The 24,878-nt window shown below is 42.1% G+C and overlaps 1 protein-coding gene across 1 annotated transcript in view; it reads right to left on the bottom strand.

Moving 5' to 3' along the window:
• LOC141147242 (contactin-associated protein-like 5) overlaps window positions 1-24,878 on the bottom strand; it is a 585,111-nt gene that overhangs the window by 182,284 nt on the left and 377,949 nt on the right. Inside the window, exon 13 of the mRNA XM_073634434.1 lies at window positions 11,318-11,518. Within this exon, the coding sequence (XP_073490535.1) occupies window positions 11,318-11,518 (201 nt within the window). The remainder of the gene's footprint in view (window positions 1-11,317; window positions 11,519-24,878) is intronic.

Here is a 24,878-nt window from a genome sequence, read left to right as displayed (position 1 = left end):
CTAACAAACAGAAAGCCTAACTAGCAACTACAGTGCCTTGAAAAAGTATTCATACCCCTTGAAATTTTCCACATTTTGTCATGTTACAACCAAAAACGTAAATGTATTTTTTGGGGATTTTATGTGATAGACCAACACAAAGTGGCACATAATTGTGAAGTGGAAGGAAAATGATAAATGGTTTTCAACATATTTTTACAAATTAATATGGGAAAAGTGTGGGGGGTACATTTGTATGGCGCCCCCCGGAGTCAATACTTTGTAGAACCACATTTCACTGCAATTACAACTGCAAGTCTTTTTGGCGATGTCTCTACCAGCTTTGCACATCTAGAGTGACATTTCTTTTCGTCTTTGCAAAATAGCTCAAGCTCCGTCAGATTGGATGGAGGGCATCTGTGAACAGCAATTATCAAGTCTTGCCACAGATTCTCAATTGGATTTGGGTCTAGACTTTGACTGGGCCATTCTAACACATGAATATGCTTTGATCTAAACCATTCCATTGTAGCTCTGGCTGTATGTTTCGGGTCGTTGTCCTGCTGGAAGGTAAACCTCCGCCCCAGTCTCAAGTCTTTTGCAGACTCTAACGGGTTTTCTTCTGAGATTGTCCTGTATTTTGCACCATCCATCTTCCCATCAACTCTGACCAGCTTCCCTGTCCCTGCTGGAGAAAAGCATCCCCACAACATAATGCTGCCACCACCATGTTTCACGGTGGGGATGGTGTGTTCAGGGTGATGTGCAGTGTTAGTTTTCTGCCACACATAGCATTTGCTTTTAGGCCAAAAAGTTCTATTTTGGTCTTATCTGACCAGAGCACCTTCTTGCACATGTTTGCTGTGTCCCCCACATGGCTTCTCACAAACTGCAAACGGGACTTCTTATGGATTTCTTTCAACAATGTCTTTCTTCTCGACACTCTTCCATAAAGGTCAGATTTGTGGAGAACACCACTAATAGTTGTCCTGTGGACAGATTCTCCCACCTGAGCTGTGGATCTCTGCAGCTCCTCCAGAGTTACCATGGGCCTCTTGGCTGCTTCTCTGGTTATTGCTCTCCTTGCCTGACCTGTCATTTTCGGTGGACAGCCATGTCTTGGTAGGTTTGCAGTTGTGCCAACTCTTTCCATTTTTGGATGATGGATTGAACAGTGCTTCTTGAGATGTTCAAAGCTTAGGATATATTTTTACAACCTAACCCTGCTTTAAACTTCTTCACAACTTGGTCCCTGCCTGCCTGGTGTGTTCCTTGGCCTTCACGATGCTGTCCATTCACTAACGTTCTCTAACAAACTTCTGAGGGCTTCATAGAACAGCTGTATTTATTCTGAGAATAAATTATGCACAGGTGGACTCTATTTACTAATTATGTGACTTCTGAAGGCAATTGGTTCCACTAGATTTTATTTAGGGGAATCAGAGTAATTTGGTTTGAATACAAATGCACGCCACACTTTTCAGATATTTATTTGTAAAAAAAATGTGAAAACCATTTATCATTTTCCTTCCATTTCACAAAAATGTGCCACCTTGTGTTGGTCTAGAACATAAAATCCCAATAAAATACATTTAGGTTTTCGGTTGTAACATGACAAAATGGAAAAGTGGAAAACTTCAAGGGGTGTGAATACAGCAAGGATGAGCACCCAACAATAACTCAATCATGAGAATACAGAAAGGAGTGCCAGACCAACATTGGATAAAAGAGTCAAATATATTTTTAATATATCAACATATCAACACCCATTCATAAGGGCACAGGATAAAAAAGGATGGACTCCATCCAAACCAATGTGAGCAAGAGCCTACCTTGAAGTTTTAAGTTTTCCATTCTGATCCTTAGAATTTTCTTGCGAATACAGTCAAAAATGATATTCAATTTAACTCAACTTTCCAAAAACAAACATTTTTGCATGAATTTCAACCGGTTCCCAGGGTCAGGGGTCAGGCTTGGAGACCGGTAGCTATAGCAGTAAAGAGGCCTCCACCGTTCAGCTGGGTAAGCACAGAAACAGGTCACCCTGGTAGATGAAGTAGGCTCACCCGAGGTGTTAGGTCTAAGCACTAACTGGTGTTCACCAGAACTCATGATGAAGGAGATGGATTTTGCTGTACTAGGTCATGATCCTCAAGATTGCCTCACCAGGAGGTGAGCAAGCTGGGGTCCAGAAGCAAGTATAGCATGTAGGGATCAAGCAGAAACATAGTCAGAAAACAAGCCAAAGGTTGGTAATGAGTAGTTGCAGGTTGGGATCAAGCAGAAGCATAGTCGAGGAACAGCTTGAGATTAGTAACAAGTGGCAGGCAGCAGCAGAAGTCGCAAGTGGCTGGAGAGAGCACAGTGATCCGGAAAACAGGAAGAGCAAAGGCATGGCTAAAGTAGGAAGCCAATGGGAGGAGCAAAAGGTTCAAGAATCAAGAGAAACAAGGTTCAAGGCAAATCATTCAAGAAATAGTCCAGGGAGCCATCCAGCATCTCAGGTGGCTCAGCAAGAAGACACACCACCAGCAGCAACAGCAGAGGTTGCAGGTTCAGACCTGGGTCCTGATACCAGTGTGTGGCGAGCTTATGATCAGACTGGAGAAACAACGGTAGGGTTGTGCTATACCTACGCACACTAAACCCACTATGACCTGAAACTTCACTTTTATTCATAACTGTCTAAAACTCATAATGTAAAAATGAAAGGAAGTCATAAAGATGCCAGGTTTAACCTTATAGGGCAATGCAGAATTAGTGCAAAAATACAAAATGATGAAACAGATATATAACTGCCTACATTATAGGGAGATAAACAGACAGCAAGTATGTCTTTAGCTGCCATTGGTCAATCTTTCTGTCAGGGTCAGTATCCTGGCCACATACCACAACCCAAAGGCATGGATTGATACTGAGGTTTACTGTGGTTACTAACTTATTCTCTCTGGAGGAGAGATGCTTGAGAGGGAATATGATTTTAATTGACAAATACCGTACTGGTTACATAGTTACATAGTAGGTGAGGTTGAAAAAAGACAAGTCCATCAAGTCCAACCTATGTGTGTGATTATATTGTTCTTGAAACTATCGATGCCTGTGGAAGGGAATTCCACATCGTTGCCGCTCTTACAGTAAAGAACCCTCTACGCAGTTTAAGGTTAAACCTCTTTTCTTCTAATTTTAATGAGTGGCCACGTGTCTTGTTAAACTCTCCTTCGTGAAAAAGTTTTATCCCTATTGTGGGGTCACCAGTACGGTATTTGTATATTGAAATCATATCCCCTCTCAATCGTCTCTTCTCCAGAGAGAATAAGTTCAGTGCTCGCAACCTTTCCTCATAACTAATATCCTCCAAACCCTTTATTAGCTTTGTTGCCCTTCTTTGTACTCACTCCATTTCCAGTGCATCCTTCCTGAGGACTGATTGTGGTGACCCCACAATAGTGATAAAACTTTTCCGCGGAAGGGAGTTTAATAAGACACGTGGCCACTCATTAAAATTAGAAGAGAAGAGGTATAACCTTAAACTGCGCAGAGGGTTCTTTACTGTAAGAGCGTCAAGGATGTGGAATTCCCTTCCACAGGCGGTGGTTTCAGTGGGGGGGGGCATCGATAGTTTCAAAAAACTATTAGATAAGTACCTGAATGACCACAACATACAGGGATATACAATGTAATACTGACATATAATCACACACATAGGTTGGACTTGATGGACTTGTGTCTTTTTTCAACCTCACCTACTATGTAACTATATGTAACTATGTAAAAGGCTCAGTTGCCCATCAAAATCAAATATATCACAGGACCTTTCCAGCCTGGGAAAAGAATACACAATTATCAATCCACTATCTCCACCAGTCCACGAAAAAATCTCCCTTTTCCTCCTACAACTAAACCCATATTACCCCAATATATCTAAGTGCCCATAATGAAAAATAAAGAAAAAGAATTAAAAACCACAAAAATCCCTTAACCCAACATGTTTCGCCTCAAAGCTTCATCAGTAAAAGCACATGGCAAAGGATCGGACTGTATGCATTTATTCTGATACCTTTCCTCGTTTTACTTCTTGCTCTAGGTCTTTCAATAAACCCTCTCTCTCTTTCTTTGAAAAAGAACCGAGGGTTGTGTGACAGACTCACCCGGGACAGAGGCTTTTGGAGGGGACTGAATTCCAGCCTCTTGCCTACCGATTATGGGCCCTGGCATTTGGGGGAATGGTGTGCTTTGAGAGCTGCATCCCTGGGGACCCCTGAGGTGGTGTTACTTTCGATTCGGGTCCTTGTCCCCCAGGACACACAGACTCTGGGAACCCTGTGTATGCCATATTGTAAATGGTGACTGGGAGGGTATGTCTTGGATTGCTTAAAATTGGACAGTAATATTTATCCACAATATCTCCCAGGATATATGTAAAGACTATTCTTGGTTTGTTTGATTCTGAACTCCCCATGTTAGTTGAGAGAGCTGATCACATTGGCCTGTAGAACTGGGCAGGAGTCGGACAGTCTACTCCTATTATAGTTTGTTGCCTACTAGGCTGAGGAGGTGGGGAGATCACTGTTTGTATTGTTAATTGTAATTAGCTCCTGCTGTTGTGTTTATACTACTGTGTGAAGCTTGGTGACCACAAGTCTGCCCCAAAGGTCATGTCTCTGAGTCACCTAGTCTGGGTAAATGATTTAGTAAACTAGCTCATGTTAATTAGGTTAATTAGGTTACAGTTGTATTGTTAGAGTAATATGAGCAGGAGGGGGGAACTTCCTCTTTAACGGTATATAAAGACTTGTCATTTTGGTTTTAATAAATGAGTCCATGTTAGCAGCTAAACAAGTCTCGCCTTGTTTTGTGCTTGTGAGCGGTTGGAATATCTGATATCTAGATTCAGACTGGGAGGAAGTGGTATACTGATGGAAGCACTCAAGCGGAGTGTGGGACGTTCCGTTACAGGTTGTTTGTCTAGAACATATGGACCGAAAATTATTTTAAATACTCCAACACACAATATGGCATTCTATTCATAAGTAAGAGAGATTCCATTGGGCTGCAATTTAGCAGAAAAGCTGGAAGCTTCAAAATGAGCAATGGCGATAATTTGGAGTGCGCAAAGATTTCAGAGGTGTAATTCAATGTAGCAATCTACAGCTTACTACAGTTAGTCTGCTCCTACAGCACTCCTATCTCTTATCATGTAACACTCAGACCAATTATCACATCACAGAACACAGTAACAACACAACAGAGGCCAGGCAGCAGTAAATTCTGAAAATTGCACTTTAAATCAATAGCTTTTCTCCTAGATTCTGATAGCACAATCAACAGAACTCAGAAAAGACACTTAGAAGACCAGATAAAAGGTCACCCTGGGCAAATAAACTATTCTAGGTCTCTACCCAAGGATGAGGAGTCATCAGTGACAATCTATCTTCATTCACGTGTCCATTCAGCACCGGACTGACTCAGGATCATCGTTCTTATCAAGAGAAGAGAAAACACATTGGTTTGATTTGTAGAGTGTTCCTTTACAATGCCTGGAAATACAATACAGGCTTTCTCAAGTTTGCTGTTTATCAGATGAGACTGTATACAATAGATCTGTTATTTTCTAGCTTTTCACAGGTTTTCTGTGCACAAAAAGAATCCTTGAAGTTGAGAATTCCATTCATAGGAAGACACAGGGTGACCAAAGGCATTCAGAAAAATGGTCCGCTCTAGTCGAAGCCGAACTCCATCCCTGTGGCACAATTTCAAACAGTTAAACAGACTTCTCTAAGCACTATTTAGTTACAACCTGACACAGGTATTTTAATAAATATCTTGCTTGTTTTATTATAAGCTAGGTAGTGGACAAATTGTTTATACATTTGTAGCGCACCCCCTAAGGAGCCGCAATCATAAGCTTAATAATAGCATGCAATGCCAAGCTGCGGTTTCCAAAGCGAGCAAGGTCCTTTCTAGTATTAAGAGAGGTATGGACTCCAAAGAGAGAGATATCATTTTGCCCTCCTGTACAAATCATTAGTAAGACCTCATCTGGAATATGAAGTTCAGTTTTGGACACCAGTTCTCAAAAAGGATATCAGGGAACTGGAGAAAGTGCAACCAAACTGTGTTTTTGGTTCCATAGACTTCAATGGATCAAAAACGAGTACTGAAAAACACAAAATGCACCTGGAATATGCATCAAGGTGTGAACCAGGCCTTACTTCAGCTTGTTCATATATAGTTACATAGTTATATAGTTAGTCAGGTTGAAAAAAGACACAAGTCCATCTAGTTCAACCAATTAAAAAAATAAAAATTGTTCAATTAAGCTTTGACAAACAAAACTGGAAGCATTCCATGTAGAGCTGCACCAGATTTTGCTCTCTCCAGCTTTAGTAAATCAACCCCATAGTGTCGTGCAAACATTATTTTAATTTTTAAAGCAAAGCACATGCCAAACACTAACAAAATCGTGAGGTTTTACCGCCCCCAAATTTCACACGTGAACAAGCCCTTAGGTGTTTTGTGCCTTTTTGTTTGACAATAGTACAAGTGTATCATCTCAATTATCTCCTTAATGCTGCAGCTGCCTATCAAGAATCCTTCCAGCATCAGCGATGTGCCTCATCAATGCTTTATCAGCCAAAGTGGATTGCACAGTCTTAGCATACAGTACCTGTAAATTAAATATTGGCCTCATGCTGTGAAAGAATATCAGAGAAGTACTGCAAATGTTAGTCAATCTCTTAACAACCATAACTAACCAGAGTTTTGCATGAAATTTATTTTAAATGAGATTCTTGTCTTTGTTCAGAAACTCAGATTCAGGGCTGAGGAGAAGTAAATATCTCATTACCTATTGACTTGTATAATTACATCTTGTATTCCTAATGAGGCCTCCTGGAGGTCACACTCGCCAGAGGAAGATGCAAAGATTTTATAGGTAAAAGAAGCAGAACTTTTCGGGTTAATGTATCATAGCGTTGTATCTTGAGGAATTATTGTGAGGTTTGCCAAGGTTCATTTTTGATATTACCTTTACCAAAGTTCGTGAGAGTCAGCATGAGTTGCCTTGGATACCATTTAACCCAGCAGCTGGAATTCCCTAATAATCAAAGGGCCATAAACATGTTGACCTCTAGACATTATGAATTAGGATGGGCACTTCAAAGACAGAGAAAGCACCATGAAATCCAACTGAAGAAGAACCATAAAAAAAAACACAAGAGAAAACAGAGAATCCTGCCCAATAAGACCAGCATCTAATCGAAATAGAACCATAAATACCTAAGAGAAAACATTGAAATCTAATGCAAAGCGAACCATTAAAAACAACCCAGAGGAAACCAATAAAATCCAATGCGAACAGTATAACAAACAAACGAAGAGAAAACAGAACTAACCAGAGTTTTGCATGAAATTTATTTTAAATGAGATTCTTGTCTTTGTTCAGAAACTCTGATTCAGGGCTGAGGAGAAGTAACTATCTCATTAACTATTGACTTGTATAATTACATCTTGTATTCCTAATGAGGCCTCCTGGACATGACACTCGCCAGAGGAAGATGCAAAGTTTTTATAAGTAAAAGAAGCAGAACTATTCGAGTTAATGTATCATAGCTTTGTATCTTGAGGAATTATTGTGAGGTTTGCCAAGGTTCATTTTTGATATTACCTTTACCAAAGTTCATGAGAGTCAGCATGAGCTGCCTTGGATACCATTTAACTCAGCAGCTGGAATTCCCTAATAATCAAGGGCCATAAGCATGTTGACATCTAGACATTATGAATTAGGTTGTGCACTTCAACCACAGAGAAAGCACCATGAAATCAAACTCAAGAAGAACCATAAAAAAAGCAAAAGGTAAGACATAAAACGCAAACTAAAGAGAAAAAAGTGCACACACACTCAACTCCAAAAGAACCATAAAAAACAACACAAGAAAAAACAGAGAATCCTGCCCAATGAGAACATCAAGACCAGAGAGAATCTTTAAAACCATCCCAAGAGAAAACAGAGAATCCAGCCCAATGAGAACATCCAAACCAGCATCTAATTGAAATAGAATTATAAATACCTAAGAGAAAACATTGACATCTAATGCAAAGAGAACCATTAAAAACAACCCAGAGGAAACTAATAAAACCCAATGCAAACAGTATAACAAACGAAGAGAAAACAGAACACCCAGCCCAGAGATAACCTTTAAAAACCACCCCAAGAGAAAACAGAACATCTAACTGAACTAGAACCATAAAAACAACCCAAGAGAAGAGAAAACATTAATACCTAAATCAAATAGAACCATAAAACATTAAGCCAAGAGAATACAGAAGACCCAACCCAAATAAAGTACTTAAACAAACAACTCATAGGGTAAACATAACACTCCGCCCAAAGAGAACCATAAAAACCATGCCAAGAGAAAACAGAATATCCAACTGAAATGGAACCATAAAAAAAAAAAAAAAAAAAAAAACTTAGGAGAAATTACAATAGCCAATCCAAACTTTGTTATATTAAACAACTCAAGGGTAAACATACCACTCAGTAGCTGAAGTCCATATAAACAAATGGGCCATGAGTATGTTGGCCTCTACATACTGTATAATGATTTAGGCTGGGTTCTTCCACCAGAGAGAAAGCACCATGAAAGACAACTGAAGAAAAACCAAAACAGTCAACCCAAGAAGAACCAAAAACATCAACACAAGAGGGAACATAAAACCCAAACCAAAGAGACATAAACAAAAACAAAAACAACCTCCATGCTCAATCACTTAACTCATTAACAACCATAAAACCAGTCCAAGAGAAAACATAACACCTAGTTCAGATAGAATGTTTTTAATCATTTCCAAGAGAAAACTTAACATGTAACTGAAATAGAATTCTAGAAAACCCAAGATAAAACATTAAGGCTGGGTTCACACCTATGCAAATTGGATGCGGGTCCAATTCGCATAGCAGGATATTGTGACTGGCTCTCTATGGAGCCGGTTCACACATCTCTGTAGCGGCTCCAGTGCGAATTGCACAGGAGTCCTGTGCGTCTTCTGGCCTGTTTCAAGTCCAAATTCAGCCAAAAGTTTGGGCTGAAATCAGACCTGAAACGGTGAATGGAGATGCACCGGACTCCTGCTGTGAGCCGCTGCGTTCTAAGGTCTGAACCTAGCCTCAATCCCAAAGCAAACAGAACCCAAGAGAAAACAGAACACCCATCCCACAGAGAATCTTAAAGGACATTCCCAGGAGAAAATATAATATCTAACTGAAATAGAACCATAAATTACCCAGGAAAAAACTATGAAAAACACAAAAAACATTGAAACCCATTGCAAACAGAACCATAAAAAACAGCCCAGAAGAAAGCAGTAAAACCCAATGCAAATAACACCATAATGAGATCAATCAATCTTGTATTCCTAATGAGGCCTCCTGGACGCCACGCTCGCCAGAGGAAGATGCAAAGTTTTTATAAGTAAAAGAAGCTGAACTATTCAAGTTAATGTATCATAGCTTTGTATCTTGAGGAATTATTGTGAGGTTTGCCAAGGTTCATTTTTGATATTACCTTTACCAAAGTTTGTGAGAGTCAGCATGAGCTGCCTCGGATACCATTTAACTCAGCAGCTGGAATTCCCTAATAATCAAGGGCCATAAGCATGTTGACATCTAGACATTATGAATTAGGATGGGCACTTCAACCACAGAGAAAGCACCATGAAATCCAACTCAAGAAGAACCATAAAAAAAAAAACACAAGAGAAGACATGAAACGCAAACCAAAGAAAAAGAAGTGCACACTCAACTCAAAAAGAACCATAAAAACCATCCCAAGAGAAAACAGAGAATCCAGCCCAATGAGAACATCCAGACCAGCATCTAATCGAAATAGAACCATAAATACCTAAGAGAAAACATTGAAATCTAATGCAAAGAGAACCAATAAAAACAATCCAGAAGCAACCAATAAAACCCAATGAAAACAGAACATCCAGCCCAGAGATAACCTTTAAAACCACCCCAAGAAAAAACAGAACATCTAACTGAACTAGAACCATAAAAAAAGAGAATACAGAGCACACAACCCAAAAAAAGTATTTAAACAAACAACGCATAGGGTAAAGATAACACTCAGCCCGAAGAGAACCATAAAAAAAAAGTAGGAGAAATTACAATAGCCAACCCAAAAATTAGTTATATTAAACAACTCAAGGGTAAACATACCACTCAGTAGCTATGGAGCAGGTTCACACATCTCCGTAGCGGCTCCAGTGCGAATTGCACTGGAGTCCTGTGCGTCTTCTGGTCTGTTTCAGGTACGAATTCAGCCAACAATTTGGGCTGAAATCAGACCTGAAATGGTGAATGGAGATGCACCAGACTCCTGCTGTGAGCCGCTGCATTCTCAAGTGTGAACCCAGCCTCTATCCCAAAGCAAACAGAACACCCATCCCAGTGTGAACCCAACCTCAATCCCAAAGCAAACATAACACCCATTCCAGATAGAATCTTAAAGAACATTCCCAGGAGAAAACGTAATATCTAACTGAAATACAACCATAAATAACCCAGGAAAAAAATATGAAAAACACAAAAAACATTGAAACCCATTGCAAACGAAACAATAAAAAAACAGACCAGAAGAAAACAGTAAAATCCAATGCAAATAAAACCATAAACAACAACCCATGAGAAAACAGAACATCCAACAGAACTAGAACCATAAAAACAAACCAAGCGAACAGAAAACATAAATGCCCAACACAAACAGAAACATAAAAAATAACCCAAGAGAATAAAGAACACCCAACCAAAAAAAGTAATAAAAAAACAACTCAACCCAAAGAGAACCATAAAGACCAACCCAAGCTAAAAAAGAACATCCAGCCCTGAGCGAATCCCTAAAACCATCCCAAGAAAAAACAGAATATCCAACTGAAAAAACCTTAAAAACAACTTGAGAGAAATCATAATAGCCATCCCAAAAATAGTCATAATAAACAACTCAAAAGGTAAACATACCACTCAGCCCAACCAGAGAAGCATAAAAACCAAAATAGAACACCCAGCCTAAAGAGAACCATAAGAAAAACAACTAAAGAAAAGCCATAAAATCAATCCCAAGAAGAGCAAGAAACACCAATAAAGACAAAAACCTGATGCTAAACAGCAGCAAGATTTTTCACATATTATATACCCAATGGATGAGCACTGATACTTTATCTCATTTCTATAGCTAAGCATTACAGTATACAAAATGTAATATAAAAAAAATCTATTAGCAAACATGACCAGATAAAAGTGAATTAAGCAGTGATTTTTTTGTTTTGTTTTACTTACTAGGCGAATGGAGTAGCCGTGAATGTTTGCAGTGATAGACCACTTCCTGTTCGCAGTATTCCGCGCTGTTGATCATGACCTCCAGCTGTTCAGCACTGGCACTGTAGTTAAGTATGGCAGAGTATGGCCTCCCGGAAATTGATCCCTGTACAGGCGTTGGTCCGGTGATGTTGTGATGAGCAATGGTCCAGATTTTCTCTTCTGTAGAAAACATTTAAACATATTCAGTGTTGAAGTGACAGCACATACTCGAATATTGACATTTGTGAGTATACCCAACTTTTTTAAAGGGAATCTGTCACCTCTTTGTCTGCTACCCCTCTCTGCCAATCCCTCCACTGGCCTCTGATTGCCCAGGAAATTAATTTCACAATACTAACAACATCATACTGTACAAAGCCATTCACAACTCGAACTACATCACCAACTTTGTCTCCGAATATCACGCGTCCTCTCCACTCTTCCAAAGACCTCCTGCTCTCTAGCTCCCCTAGTCTCCTCCTCCCATATTCAAGTCCAGTACTTCTCTAGAGCCTCTCCCATCCTCTGGAACTCTATCTCAATCTATCTGGCTCTGTCCTACGCTGGCCACCTTTAGGCGATCCCTGAAAACTCACCTCTTCAGGATAGCCTATCACACCTCCAACTAACAACTGACCTTTTAATTTGTCTATCAGCTCATCTTTCACAGTTGTTACCTTTTGTATCACTTGCCCCTCCCCATTAGATTGTAAGCTCTTATGAGCAGGACCCTCTTAACCCTTGTATTGAACTGCATAACTACTGTCCCTCTTTATATTGTAAAGATTTGCACAAACTGTTGGCATGAGATAAATCCTGTATAATAATAATAACTGATCATACACAGGTTTACCATTTTTCACTGTAAGGAAAGAAAATCCCAAATGTTGGGTTGTCACCAGAACGAAAATAGAAGGGAAAATCATTCATCTTGGACACTAGTTCTGGTGACAACCAACAACCAGGGATTCCCTCACTATGGAGGGATTGCCTCACCTGTTTGGCTAAGGGACAGGAAGTGAAGGGAAATCTCCTCAATGAATGACGAAAATAAAAGCTGACAGAGGTAATAACCCTCCCTTACTTAATCCTAAAAAAAAAAAAGTTTTGCCATTCATTTTACTTTAAAATGCCCACCTCCACTGACACCACCATATTTGATTGTTTGGTGCATGTGCAGATACACCCCAAGGGTTCTGAACAACTTTCAGGGCCCAGCAGAGCCATTCGGTACATGTGCACACATGCTGGGGATTTTTTGCGGAGACACCGCAAAGTTTAGAAACACCCACAGCAGCCCTGTCTTTGTGAATGCATGGTAAAACCGCACGTGCATAGATGGGTCAAAGAGCTCTGCCAGGACACAAAACCCTGTGGCAACACTGTGCATATGCAGAGTCCAAGTGGTGGGGTTAGTCTTCTCTAACACAAAAATTATTAAGGTGCTATATACACTATATTATCAAAACTATTGGGACGCCTGCCTTTACACGCTCATGAACTTTAATGGAATCCCAGTCTTATGCCCCGTACACACGGTCGGACTTTGTTCGGACATTCCGACAACAAAATCCTAGGATTTTTTCCGACGGATGTTGGCTCAAACTTGTCTTGCATACACACGGTCACACAAAGTTGTCGGAAAATCCGATCGTTTTAAACGCGGTGACGTAAAACATGTACGTCGGGACTATAAACGAGGCAGTGGCCAATAGCTTTCATCTCTTTATTTATTCTGAGCATGCGTGGCACTTTGTCCGTCAGATTTGTGTACACACGATCGGAATTTCCGACAACGGATTTTGTTGTCGGAAAATGTTATCTCCTGCTCTCCAACTTTGTGTGTCGGAAAATCCGATGGAAAATGTCCGATGGAGCCCACACACGGTCGGAATTTCCGACAACACGCTCCGATCTGACATTTTCCATCGGAAAATCCGACCGTGTGTACGGGGCATAAGTCCGTAGGGTTCAATAATGAGTTGGCCCACCCTTTGCAGCTATAACAGCTTCAACTCTTCTGAGAAGGTTGTCCACAAGGTTTAGAAGTGTGTCTATGGAATGTTTGACCATTCTTCCAGAACCGCAATTTGTGAGGTCAGGCGCTGATGTTGAATGAGATCAACATGAGATGTTGCCTCGCAGTCTCCGCTCTAAATCATCCCAAAGGTGTTCTATCGAGTTGAGATCAGGAATCTGTGTAGGCCAGTCAAGTTCCTCCACCCTAAACTCACCCATCCATGTCTTTATGGACCTTGCTTTGTGCACTGGTGCGCAGTCACGTTGGAACAGGAAGGGGCCATCCCCAAACTGTTCCCATAAAGTTGAGAGCATGAAATTGTTCACAATGTCTTGGTATGCTGACGCCTTAAGAGTTCCCTTCACTGGAACTAAGGGGCCAAGCCCAATCCCTGAAAAACAACCCCCCCACCATAATCCCCCCTCCACCAAATGATTTGGACCAGTGCACAAAGCAAGGTCCATAAAGACATGGATGAGCGAGTTTGGGGTGGAGGAACATGACTGGCCTGCAGACTCCCAATAATCCCCTGCATGGCATAAATGAGGCTGAAAGCCCCAGCACTGTAATGGTGTTATCATAGAGGAGACTTCTAGCATTCTAAAATGTTGTAGGCATTGGGAGCTAGAAGCATTCAGACAGCTTCAAGGAACAGAGGGGACAGAAAGGACTTCACCAATGCTCAGCCAGCAGGCTTATGGCAGGAATGTGAAACAGGAATCTGCAAATGATGGTGGCACCCTCTACACAGGGAAGTAGGGATGCATTTATTACAAGATCTGCTTTAAAGTGGTTGTAAACCTTCACATATACCCAGTATAGTGACTGGTCTCAGGTGATACACAAATTCTATATAAATTGTACCTGTTTATTTGCAGCCGCCTCTCCTCTTAAAAGTTCAGAATTTACACAGTATTTCTCCAGAGGGCAGGAGGTGGAGACCTGATGTCATGCACTACACAACATAGAGGAGGGAGCCGAGTGTAATCTGAAACCAGAGTGGAGGAAATGGACACACCCCTTTCTATACATTCTCATAGGGAACTATGCACAGCTGAGGCTGTCAATCACCTGCTGTGTGCTGGGGAAGGGGGGGGGGGGGGCGAGGCCATCTCCCAGAACGGCATGGGGTTGGCTTAGACTGTCAGGAGTGACTCATGTAGATAGCAGAGGGCGGAGAGAAAAGACAGAAATTACACTCTGTGCCTTGGCTAGTGGCAAGTACACACTATAGATAGGATACGCTTTCTTCATTTTTCATTTTAGAGGTTTATAACCACTCTACTTCATCCAGTAAGTTTATACTTTAAATTTGATAAAACGTTTTTATTAGTCCTTTCCTACAAAGATACCCTTCACAAAATGTCTGTTCATCCTACCTTCATCAGAATCGCCCTGTCCCCGGTGCATGCCATTTCTCGTTTTTTTTTTTTCCCCCCTGACTAAATAGGTAATGGATGTTCCGTGGCAGAGAATGCAAAGCTATCACAGAGCCCTTCCAGATTTATGGAATATATAAACGAAGATAACCTTCCTCTCCTCATTATCCCTCTTGCTTTAATATCATTTGCCGCCATTAAGCCGGAGAGATATTATTTTATCACCCTTCACCGGGCACCATTCTGCAACGCTCCTGGAAAACCGCAGAAAAGGAGCCGGGCAGTAAATATCGCAGGATTCACGGTTCAGTCCACCCATGCAAAGGTAAATTCATCTCGGGAAAAGAACGTTTTTAAGAGCCGCTTAAACTGCTTTCTAATGCAAAGGTGACAATGCTTTCATTCTGGGCCAATGCTGCACCTTTATGACTCGCGGCTTCTAGTTCTTTGTCCAATTTAGCCGAAGGCGCTGGCGACGTTCAGTCCCGGGAGACAGTTTTACGGATGGGAGACTCCGGTGTAGGCAGATAAGCTCACATCACTCTACTCAAGATGCTGCTTTAAAGCCCCCATAAAGAGTATCCTATGAGTTGGTAACTCATACTGCAAAGAACGAGAACCTAGGCTGGGTGACAACCCAACACGTGTCAGATGATTGTGGCCATATTGTATATGGTAGCCTTGTTACAACACGTGATTCTTTACTTTCACACTAATGCCCCTTACACACGACCGCACATTGATCGGACATTGATCGGACATTCCGACAACAAAATCCATGGATTTTTTTCCGACGGATGTTGGCTCAAACTTTGTCTTGCATGCACACGGTCGCACAAATCTTGTTGGAAATTTTCGAACGCCAAGAACGCGGTGACATACAACACTTACGACGAGCCGAGAAAAACGAAGTTCAATAGCCAGTGCGGCTCTTCTGCTTGATTCTGAGAATGCGTGGAATTTTGTGCATCGGAAATCGTGTACACACGATCGGAATTTGCGCAAACGGATTTTGTTGTCGGAAAATTTGAGAACCAGATCTCAAATTTTGTGCGACGAGAAATTCCCATGGAAACTGTCCGATGGAGCCTTACACACGTTCAGAATTTCCAACAACAAGCTCCGATCGCACATTTTACGTCGGAGAGTCCGACCGTGTGTACGGGGCATAAAGGCAGCAGTCACACCTGAGCGCCGCAGTTTTGAGAGTTTTTTGGGGCGTTTTTTTCAGGCGTTTTTGAACAGTGGTTTTTTTTTTGTTTTTTTATCCAAAAAGTTTTATTAAACATATGTAAACAACTTCCAATGTACATACAGTGTACTTGCAAAAATCTACATTTACATATCAGGTTTATCATTGTGCCATCAAAATAAGTGTAAATACTTATCAAGGTCTCGTGTTGTCCAAACATGTTCATAGACGTAGTACAACCGTTTTGTACAGTGTTTTTAAAGCATTTTTTTTTTTTTTTTAAAAGAAGCCAATATCCAAAAATATCATCTGTTTCATCATTTGTTGCTATGTTTTTCAGCTTTTTATCCACTTGTATTATTTATATTTAAATTATTATTTATTAATTGTTTGACTTTTTTTGTAAGGGGTTATTTATTGATCGTATTTATTATTATCTATTTATTTACTTATTTTTATTACTTATTTATTTTTGTTAGGTTATGGGTTGGGGTTAGGATTAGGGGTTAATATTATGGTATTGCCGCATACACACGACCGTTTTTGCCATCGGAATAAACTCCGAAGGTTTCTCCGACGGAATTCCGCTCCAGCAGTCTTGCCTACACACGGTCACACCAAAGTCCGACCGTCCAGAACGCGGTGACGTACAACACGTACGACGGGACTAGAAAAAGGAAGTTCAATAGCCAGTAGCCAATAGCTTCCGTCTTGTACTTGCTTCAGAGCATGCGTCGTTTTTGGTCCGTCGGAACAGCATACAGACGAGCGGTTTTCCCGATAGGAATTGGTTTCAGTCGGAAATATTTAGAACATGTTCTATTTCTAGAGAAGCAAAATGATACCCCAGCTCCACTGCTAATATGATGATCTATGAACTGTGAACCGGTGCTCTAGCCAGGACGTTCAGGCCCCAAAATGCAGTACTTGAATCATAAATAGGCTGGCAACTCGGATGCTCTTGAATAAAAGTCCTTTATTGAGTTACATGGGTACACGGGTACACACACAGTTACAAAGCATCATGATGAAGGCTTCTTAGCCGAAACGCGTCAGTTAGCCTGTACCCGTGTACCCATGTAACCCAATAAAGGACTTTTATTCAAGAGCATCCGAGTCGCCAGCCCTTTTCTGATTCAAATGTTCCTTTTCTAGGTCCATCAGAATTTTCCAAAAAAAAAAAGTCTGATGGGGCCTACACACGTTCGGAATAGACCATGAAAAGCTTCTGTCGGACTTTTTCTGTCGGACATTCCGCTCGTGTGTACGCGGCTTTAGAGGTTAGGATTAGGGGTAATATTAGGGTTAGGGGTTGGATTGTCTTATTTATTTATTTTATTATTTATTTGTGCATATTATTATTATTTATTTAAAGTATAGCTAAAGGCAAAATATTTTTTTAGTTTTAGATAGAGTGGAGAGGGATTAGAACACCTATCGGTTTTTTTTTGCAGTCTGTGCCCCGTTAAGGAGATTTACCCTCTCTATTTGTCCTGGTTACCATTATCATTGAAAGTGAAAGTAAAAGAAAAATCCCAAGTTTTGGGTTGTCCCCAGAAATGTAATAGAAGAGAAATCTTCCAATGGGGACACTAGTTCTGGTGACCTGGGGGTCCCCAAGAAATTTGCTTAATTTTCAGGGATTTCCTCTCACTTCCTGTTTGGCTTTGGAACAGGAAGTGAAATGAAATCTCAGCAATGGGACACAAATGGCAAAAATTATTTTAACAGGGCTTATAGCCCTCCCTTACTCTATCAAAAATGAAAAAAAAAAGTTTTGCCTATAGTTCTACTTTAAGTATTTTATTGAATAGCTATTTATATATTTTATGTATTATTTATTTTTTTAAGTATCATTATTTATTTTTGTTTAATTATTGCATTGGAGCAGAAAAACCCTCAGAAACGTGCGACAAAATGCTCTAAAACACTAAAAAGAAATGCACAAATCAAGCATTTCCGTGGATCAAAAAGAGCTTCAAAAACACACACATCTGCCCAATTTGAGCTACAAAAAAATAAAAAATAAAGCTCCAAAACTTTTTGTTGAGCTTCAGGTGATTGGCTTCAGGCGACTTCGTAGTAGAGATGGGAACCCTCTCCATAGCGAATAATACATTTTTTCTCCTCCAGCAGTTTGGAGCTTTGGGCTTCAAGCTACAAAAAGCTGAGGTGTGAATGGGGCCATCAGTTAACAATTAAAGCGGTATTAACCTTTTGCGGCCCACATAACACACATGTACAGCGGCAAAGAGGGTGTGCTTTAAAAATCACACGCCATACATATGTGTCTTTGGGGATCCGAGGTTCTTCTGCTGAGAGCAAGCTCTCTGTTGTGGTTTAGCCTGCAGTTTCTTGTGAAATTCTTACCTCCGTGCCGTAGTGGTTCTGTTGGACTTGCAGTCCTACTCACACGTGCTGCTGTCTTCTGTGTTCATCTATGGGGGTGGCCTGCTCTACTGTGGATTTATATATCTTTATGTTGTACCACTTCCTGGTCCACCTCCTAGTCTGCTTCTCTATGTATAGACATGCCCAGTGCAGTATGCGTTGCCTGAGCAACTTCCTAGTTCCTCCGTGCTCCTGCTTTCCCACCTATTACTTGCATTCTGTGTCTGACTTCCTGTGTGCCGACCCCGGCTTCATCTACCATTTTTGCCAGCCTGTGGCCTGCCCTGACCTCATCTAGTTTCCCTGATCCTCTTGTATCCTGCCATCTGTACTCTGCGAAGGGTCTCCGCATCTTCAGCTGGGAGTCCCTGGTTCCAGTCTGCTGCAAGTCTATCCCCACCATCAGAGGCCCTGGTGAAGAAGAAGGCTGGGGCTTATACTCCACACCCTGGGGAACCCCAAGTTGGCCTTCTACAAGGGCTCCCTACCATAGTGTCCGAGCTGTTACAGACAACCCTCAGTCTCTAGTAGTGATCGGGTGCTGGCAGAACTGACTCCAAATCAAGTGACCACTTTTACAGCCAATCACAGTGGTCACATGATCAGGCAGTCCTTTCTGCCCCTTAGCGTAAAGACCCAGTTAAAGGGATGCCAGGGATCGGTGGGAAGGGGTTAAAGTGAAGGTAAACCTCTTCTGTAAACTTGTACCTACAGGTAAGCCTATAATAAGGCTTACCCTTAGATACTACGAATATCTTCTAAACCTGCACGGTTTAGGAGATATTCACACTGCATGCAGCCAGGGATTTCACCGGCGCATGTGCTTGGAAGTGACGGTATACCAGTCTACTCAGAGCTCTGTGCCGTGGTTCATGACTCCCGCGTACATGCGCGAGAGTGACATCATTGTTGCGCAGACAGACGGCTGGAGAATGCGAACCAGGAAGGAAGACCGGTTGAAGATGGAAGCATCTATCAGAGCTGACAGGGCTTTGTTCTAAGGTAAGTATTGCAATGCTTACTAGCACATTATGCCTTTACTTTGCAGGGTTTAAAAAGAAAAAGGAAAATTGGTGTGGTTTACTACCGCTTTAAGGCCAAAAAACAAAAAAATTATATATTGCACTTTTCCAATCCTTAAATGCAAATCCTGAGCAGGTAAAGAGGGGGGAAGAAAGAGAAGTCATACTTTTGACTTCTAATCTATGTGTGTAAATTTGAGATTGAGCTATTGGGCTCTGTAAGCAGGTTAATTTTCAACAAAGAAGCCAAGATGGGCTTTTCTACTCAGGCTATGGCTATGGTTTTCTTACAAAAAAAACAAATTGTTACACTTTGCCAATCAAAAATAGTTAATTTAGCAGATTTAAATTGTGAGTTCAGTTGGGTATTAATAAAGTATTTTTGGTCCCTTGAAAAGAAGGTGGTTGCCTATAATAAGTGCTGTAATTCCCAAACTATTCACCCAATTCGGAGACTATCCTCCCCCCAGTTAATTTTCAACCCACAATTATCATATAACATCAACTGCAATACTTTTAGGTTAAAAGCTAAAATAACAATTCAGTATTTATGGGCCTAACTGTAAATATATCAACTGATTGGTGGTAGATTGTCCAGATCCATCTGACAACTTTCGCAACTTAAAGTTGGTTGTAACCAGATGAAGTTTCTGGAAAATTGAAAGGCCAGAATAAGGCTGATCAATCACTTCACAGCAAAACCAGTTTAGCTGAAATCACTCATTCTTATTAGTCAGCAGCAAAATGAGTGGTCACACAAATTGGGAGCCCAGTGTGGGCGGGCCCTCTAACTTCTAGATTCATATACAAGCCCATCGCTTTCACCCGGCAGCTCAGAGTCTGGCCTGCCTGCCCCCATCTTGTGTGCCCAAGCATGAATGAGCAGGGTAGGAGGGAGGGGCTGTACTGGGCTGGGCGGGGCGCTGAGCAGGGAGAGTGCGGCTGGGGGAAAGGGCTTGCCCTGTCCTTGTAGGTGACACAGGAAACTTGAAGGGCCTGGGACAGGCTTGGGTGGGTCTTTGCCTGACCAGCCAAGGGTCCTCTAAGTTTATTGAATTACCTATGCATGGTGACGAGGTAAGCGCTTTTACCCAGTAAAGCAGTGTAAAACCTAATGTGACAGGGAGGCGACGTGGACTCCCGGGAGCAAGGGCGGGTCACCTTTACGACCACTCAAGCTCCGCCCATGTCCACGCCCTGAACAATAGTAGATCCTCTTCCCCAAGGAGCTTCATTTCCAAAAGGTTATATATAAGCTAACCTACAGATCCCAAACAGGACTGGGCAAACTCATCCATCCGACATATGTCTGGATGAATCCCAACTATATTTAAAAGGTACAGCCCTTGCTGAAAATGGTGACAGAACCCCTGTATATATCTGGATGAAGACATACATACTACATTTTCTAATGCCCTGCTGGGAGAAGACAGAACAACTGCCAGTTATAGATACATCTGTGGCTTCAGATAGAATAGGATGGTCCAGTGCCATCTTTTAGTGCATATCCAGAAGAAGTGAAACACGTAGATTCTGAGCGCTTCGAAAAGCTATAACATTTTGCGCTATTGTGATCTAAAAAGTATGATTGACTAGAATTTTTTATAATGTCAATTTGCTTTTTAAACATGTCTGTATAAATAATAGTGTTTTTTTGGATTAATAGGTATTGTGCTTGTTAAAGAACTTTCCCTGGAGGTACAGTCCGAAATCCTACTTTTGGTTTTCTCCCCCTTATGGAAGGTCTTGTTTTATTAACTCGCTGGTATTTCTCTTAAAAAACTGGATTGTATGTGGGTAGTTCCAAGCAGGGCGGCTGTTAGAAATCATGGGGCGCCGGACAGCCTACCTGACAGCCTAATCCCCCCCCCCCGAAAATATTTGATATTTTCGCTAACATGCCACAGTGACAATGCTAGGCAGAGAACTTCATCCTTCCTTGCCATTTCATGCTGGCAACCGATAACACTGCCAACTGCATTAGGGGAGACGGAGGGGGAGTTTCAGGACCCGGCAGCATACAAATTTGATTGCAAAGACAGAAACTCTACAGCTGTTCCCGTTTTCCAAAATCGAGTCAAAAATAAAGAGACCGTTGGCAACTATGTAGAACTGATCCCCCCGCAGAGCAGTCGAAGGGAGAAAACCGTCAAGGGATTCACAATTGGCACAAGGCAGTACAGCCCACTCTCCTGCTCGGCAGGCTCCCGGACCCCCTTTTGAACAGATGGGACCAGGGCCTGGTACAGGAGGGCTGGCTGTATTGCCTTATCAGCGGCCCTGGTTCCAAGGTGAGTACAAGGTTAGCTGCTCCTTGGGGTGAGGAGAATTTAATGTCAAAATGTTTTGCTTACCGGATGGTGTTACTGTGCCAAAGAAGATCAGATACTTCTAAAATACTCAGAATTACCCTGAAAATTAGAATGGGACTTATAAATCACAAAGCCTGTGACAGAGGGGGGTTTCAGGACCCGGCACTGTACAAATTTGATTGCAAAGGCAGAGACTCTACAGCTGTCCCCCGCTGCTCCAAAATCAGGACAAAGCCAACACGGGACAGCTTGGTAAATAAAGGGACCGTTGACAAGTACGTTGAACTGATCCCCCTGCAGAGCAGCCAAAGGGAGAAAACTGCCGGGGGAACCACAAGAGGCACAAGGCAATACAGCAGGCTCTCCTGCTCAACAGGCTCCCCGGTCCCCTTTTAAACTGTCGGGGCCTGGGACAGGTACAGGAGGGCTGGTTGTATTGCCTTATCAGCGGCCCTGGTTCCAAGGTGAGTACAAGGTCAAGTGCTCCTTGGGGTGAGTAGACTTCATTGTCAAAAGGTTTTGCTTACTCAGTGGTGTTACTGTGCCAAGGAAGATCAGGTACTGCTAACATATTCCCAATTACCTTGAAAATTACAATTGGACTTAAAAATCACAAAGCCTCTGTCTGTGTGAGATTTCAGATACAAAAGAAAAGATGACATTCTTAAACCAGATTCGCTATTACTTCCTACTGAACAATAATGTCTTTCTTCGCTAGAAGCTGCAAATTGTATCTCGATGCTGAGCAGCCCCCCTCCGGTTTCTTTAATAACGTTCTATATCCTCTGGGCTGTTTAAACATCGCCGACCTATATCTTCCACGGATTATTTGCTTAATTTTAAACATAACTGCCTCCCCACATCCCTCTAATAGATCTGTCGCGCATCTCTCTTTGGTGTCATGTACCAGGTGATGCGTTGGCCCATATCACTCGTTTCCCGCGCGCGTTCTCACCACTAATAGTTTTGCAAAGCCTGTCAGATCGGACTCATGCGACTGCGGAGTTAGCTGAGCGAGGAAGCTGCAGCTTGCTGCAACATAACTCCAGGCTCTTCAGCCGTCAACAAAGCAAACAATTATTCTTTAAGCAGCCATCTGGGCTCCTGAAAAGAGGGATGACCCAAGGAACAAAACATGCGATGTTAACAAACCCTTCCTGAATACCGAGCCAGCTGCTTCAAGCCGCAACAAATAAAATGCCACATGGCTGCAGAATACGTCTGAATAGGGATTGTAAAGTCTATATACTTTAAAAAGACTATATCACTAAAAAAAGAAAACAAACAAAAAAATATATCTGTTAATACTTGTGTAGCGTAACCCCTCCCTTCCCCGCAAGGGACTCTAGCTTAGTCCCAGGTTCTATTGCCACTAGCTCAACAGCAGCCAGGCAAACAGCAACTTCCACTCCTCAAGGTCAGAAACAGTCTAAGGCAGTGGTCTCCAAACTGCGGCCCTTTACGTGCCTTTATTTGGCCCTTGGAGCACTTTTCCTCTTATTGACGCAAGTTACTATTCCTCCCACTGGGACCAATAATGGGACATAATTCCTGTTACTGACATCAACAATGGGGTACTATTTCTCCCATTGACACCAACAATGGAGCACTATTCCTCCCATTGACACCAACGATGGGGCACTATTCTTCCAATTGACACCAATGATGGGTCACTATTCCTCCCATTGACACCAATGATGGGTCACTATTCCTCCCATTGACACCAACGATGGGGCATTATTCCTCCCATTGACACTAACGATGGGGCACTAGTCCTCCCACTGACACCAACATTGGGGCACTATTCCCCCGACTGACACCAACATTATGGCACTATTCGTCTCACTGCCACCAATGATGATGCACTATATCTCCCCCAATGCCAAAGTTGCACCGTTTACTCCCACTGATGCCAGGACATTTTCTACTTCCAATAGCCACAGTCCAGCCCCCCTAAAGTCTGAAGGGCAGTAAACTGGTCCTTTGTTTAGGAAGTTTGGAGACCCTTGGTCTAGGGCAGGGATATGTAATTAGCGGACCTCCAGCTGTTGCAAAACTACAAGTCCCATCATGCCTCTGCCTCTGGGTGTCATGCTTTTGGCTGTCAGAGTCTTGCTATGCCTCATGAGACTTGTAGTTCTGCAACAGCTGGAGGTCCGCTAATTCCATATCCCTGGTCTAGGGGATTGCCTTTTTTAAAAGTTTATTGTAAAGTAACTTGGATGGGGTATAGGGAGCTGTGGGATACTCCAGAACTCTAAAAAGGAATGGAAGGACATTCTCCCTTTGGCAGCAGCTTCTGAACACAGTCCCTCAAGCAACAGGACATTATGTGGGCAGCACTGGTACACCATTAGCAATGTTCCAGGCCAGGCAAGCCTCAAACTCCATGTAACAGGGGTTAACATAGCACCAGTCATTGAGATCCTTCTCCCTTGGTTCTGTGTTTTCAGTGTCCCCAGGGCTTGGATGTCTCAGGCAGGCATTCTCCTCTGTAAAGCTCTAAGGTCAGATCCTCAGGGACATTCCTATTTTGGTTTCCAAAGGGCTTGCAACAAGATAGGCCTCGAGCTAAGTACAGATGGGACCTCAATGAGACAGGCTGGACACTCCGCAGGATGGCAAGGAAGGGCTGGTAGCCCTTCTGTTTGGGTACCACCCCTCATAGGAAAACAACCCTGCTCTCTGAGGCTACAAACTATTTATGCACTCCCTATCTGGGCACACCTCCCCAGGTATTGGCTGGGGTTTCATAAATATTCGGGCTGCTTGCTGACTACAGGAGAGCTACAAAATGAAATTTGCCTAGCTAAACCTAGAAGTCCAACTAGGAAGGGGCTATATCTGGGAACCCACACCCAGAAAGTTGGAAACAACTCTGCTCTCTGAGACTACAAACTATTTATGCACTCCCCCATCACCATCAGAAATCTGGACACACCACAGATAAAAATAGGTAGCAGAATATTTTGGCTGTGGAAGCACAGTCTGTTGCAGCCATTCTCAACCAGGGTTCCTCCATAGGTTGCTAGGGGTTCATTGAGCAGTGACCGATTGACCTCCCATCTGATGGTGCCATTTTTTTTTAAGAATTGATCTAATCCCCATAGTGCTTTCCATTGACTAAAACAAAACAAAAAAATGCCACATGGCTGCAGAATAAGCCTAAATAAGGATTGTAACGTCTATATACTTTAAAAAGACTCTATCAGTTTAAAAAAAAA

This window comes from Aquarana catesbeiana, linkage group LG06 (assembly GCF_042186555.1).
Source record: "Aquarana catesbeiana isolate 2022-GZ linkage group LG06, ASM4218655v1, whole genome shotgun sequence".
Classification (NCBI taxonomy): domain Eukaryota; kingdom Metazoa; phylum Chordata; class Amphibia; order Anura; family Ranidae; genus Aquarana; species Aquarana catesbeiana.
This window is presented reverse-complemented; position numbering and strand designations above follow the sequence as displayed.